We start from the raw sequence: 1,516 nt of genomic DNA, 5'->3' as shown, positions 1-1,516 counted from the left end.
AATTACATGCAAGTTATAATTAAATCATGATATAGCTTACATATTTATTATTATTATTTATTATTTATATAAATATAACTTTTATAATTAATAACACATTAATAATAATCATTTCTTTCTAATAAAAAAAATCGAAATAACCTCTAATATAAATAAAAAATTCCAATTAATATGATAAAAAATACTCTAGTTTCAAGTTTATAATCTATAACTTGAGCTGTATTCTGATGTATATTGTTAAGACATTTGTCTATTTGTTTTTTTGTCATCCAAAAACCTCTCTGTTCTGCAACTAATCAATATGCTGGAAAAATTTGTCATAAGACAAAGCCAATTGATCAGTCTTAGTATTAAAAATCTACATAGTTCATGTTATGTATATTATAGATTTTCAGTAATATGTATATCGGAATACAGCTTTGTCAATATATTATTTATTTTATATTATTACATTTATTTATTGTAAATATAGTACTTACAATCATCTCCTACAGGTCCAGCCGAGCATTGTGCTGGCGGATCTCTGCCAAGGTCCTGGAGTTCCTGAAATTACAAACAGATAATAGCGTTACAAAAATTTCATGAAGTGAATCTACTGATTTATATAAAATAATATAATATAAGACATCTAATTACGAAATATTTTAATTAGAATAGAGATTTAAATTTAAAATAAATACATCCTATTTGTTGTTTTTTAGTGTACTCTACTGCAACGATTCCAATTACACATCATACCATTATTCTATAATCAGCTTTGATATTTATAAACATATATATATAATTCAACATCTTGGCAATAGAACCTTTTAGATTCACGTACATATACAGTAATTGAACAATGTATCGCTGTATAATAATGGGAATTTCCAAGACAAAGTTATTTGTTGCCCTGCAATCTTACAGTATCTTTATAACAAAGATCAGACTAATTACAGTATATTACATTGTTCAAGTATTCTACGATCCTACGATTGTTATTAATATCATCAAACTATCATAGATGATCAAGATGAAATAAAAGTGTAAGTAGCTTTTCGCTGGACTTTATAGCCTTGCTTCTCAAAAAATCGAGCTCTCCAGTTGCTCCATGGCAAACACCATTCTATACAATATCGCTATACAAACAAATCAAACATTATTGGCACTCATAGAGAACATAGAGCTGCACCATGTCAAATAATTCACTTTATGTATCGGAAGGCTTTCACAGCAAACTACTGAAAAAGATATTTCGCTAATCACCACGAGGTATCTGCATGATGCAAAGCAGTGTAAAAGGCACAAAAGACCAGCGAAGAGCACCGAAGGAGAAATCGAGAGAAGAATGTACGAGCCGGCGTGGGGATATGATGCGGATCGCGTGATACTTCCGGAGACCTCGCGGTACACGGAGCACATGAAATTGAGTAAATCCATCCGGGTTTTCACTGTCATCGAGGAGCGACGAGCGTGAGGCGAGCCCGGATGACGCGGGCAGGGGCGTCGAGGGACAATTCCCGCGGGTCCTAGATGC

At 32.3% G+C, this 1,516-nt stretch overlaps 1 protein-coding gene across 1 annotated transcript in view; it reads right to left on the bottom strand.

Moving 5' to 3' along the window:
* LOC108753838 (ubiquitin-conjugating enzyme E2-17 kDa) overlaps positions 1–1,516 on the bottom strand; it is a 7,594-nt gene that overhangs the window by 5,077 nt on the left and 1,001 nt on the right. The window contains exon 2 of the mRNA XM_018495769.1: positions 480–543. Coding sequence (XP_018351271.1) covers positions 480–543 — 64 coding nt within the window. The remainder of the gene's footprint in view (positions 1–479; positions 544–1,516) is intronic.

The sequence above is a fragment of the Trachymyrmex septentrionalis genome, unplaced genomic scaffold, assembly GCF_001594115.1.
Source record: "Trachymyrmex septentrionalis isolate Tsep2-gDNA-1 unplaced genomic scaffold, Tsep1.0 scaffold72, whole genome shotgun sequence".
Classification (NCBI taxonomy): domain Eukaryota; kingdom Metazoa; phylum Arthropoda; class Insecta; order Hymenoptera; family Formicidae; genus Trachymyrmex; species Trachymyrmex septentrionalis.
The sequence above is the reverse complement of the archived record's forward strand: the minus strand, read 5'-3'. Positions and strand labels throughout refer to the sequence as shown.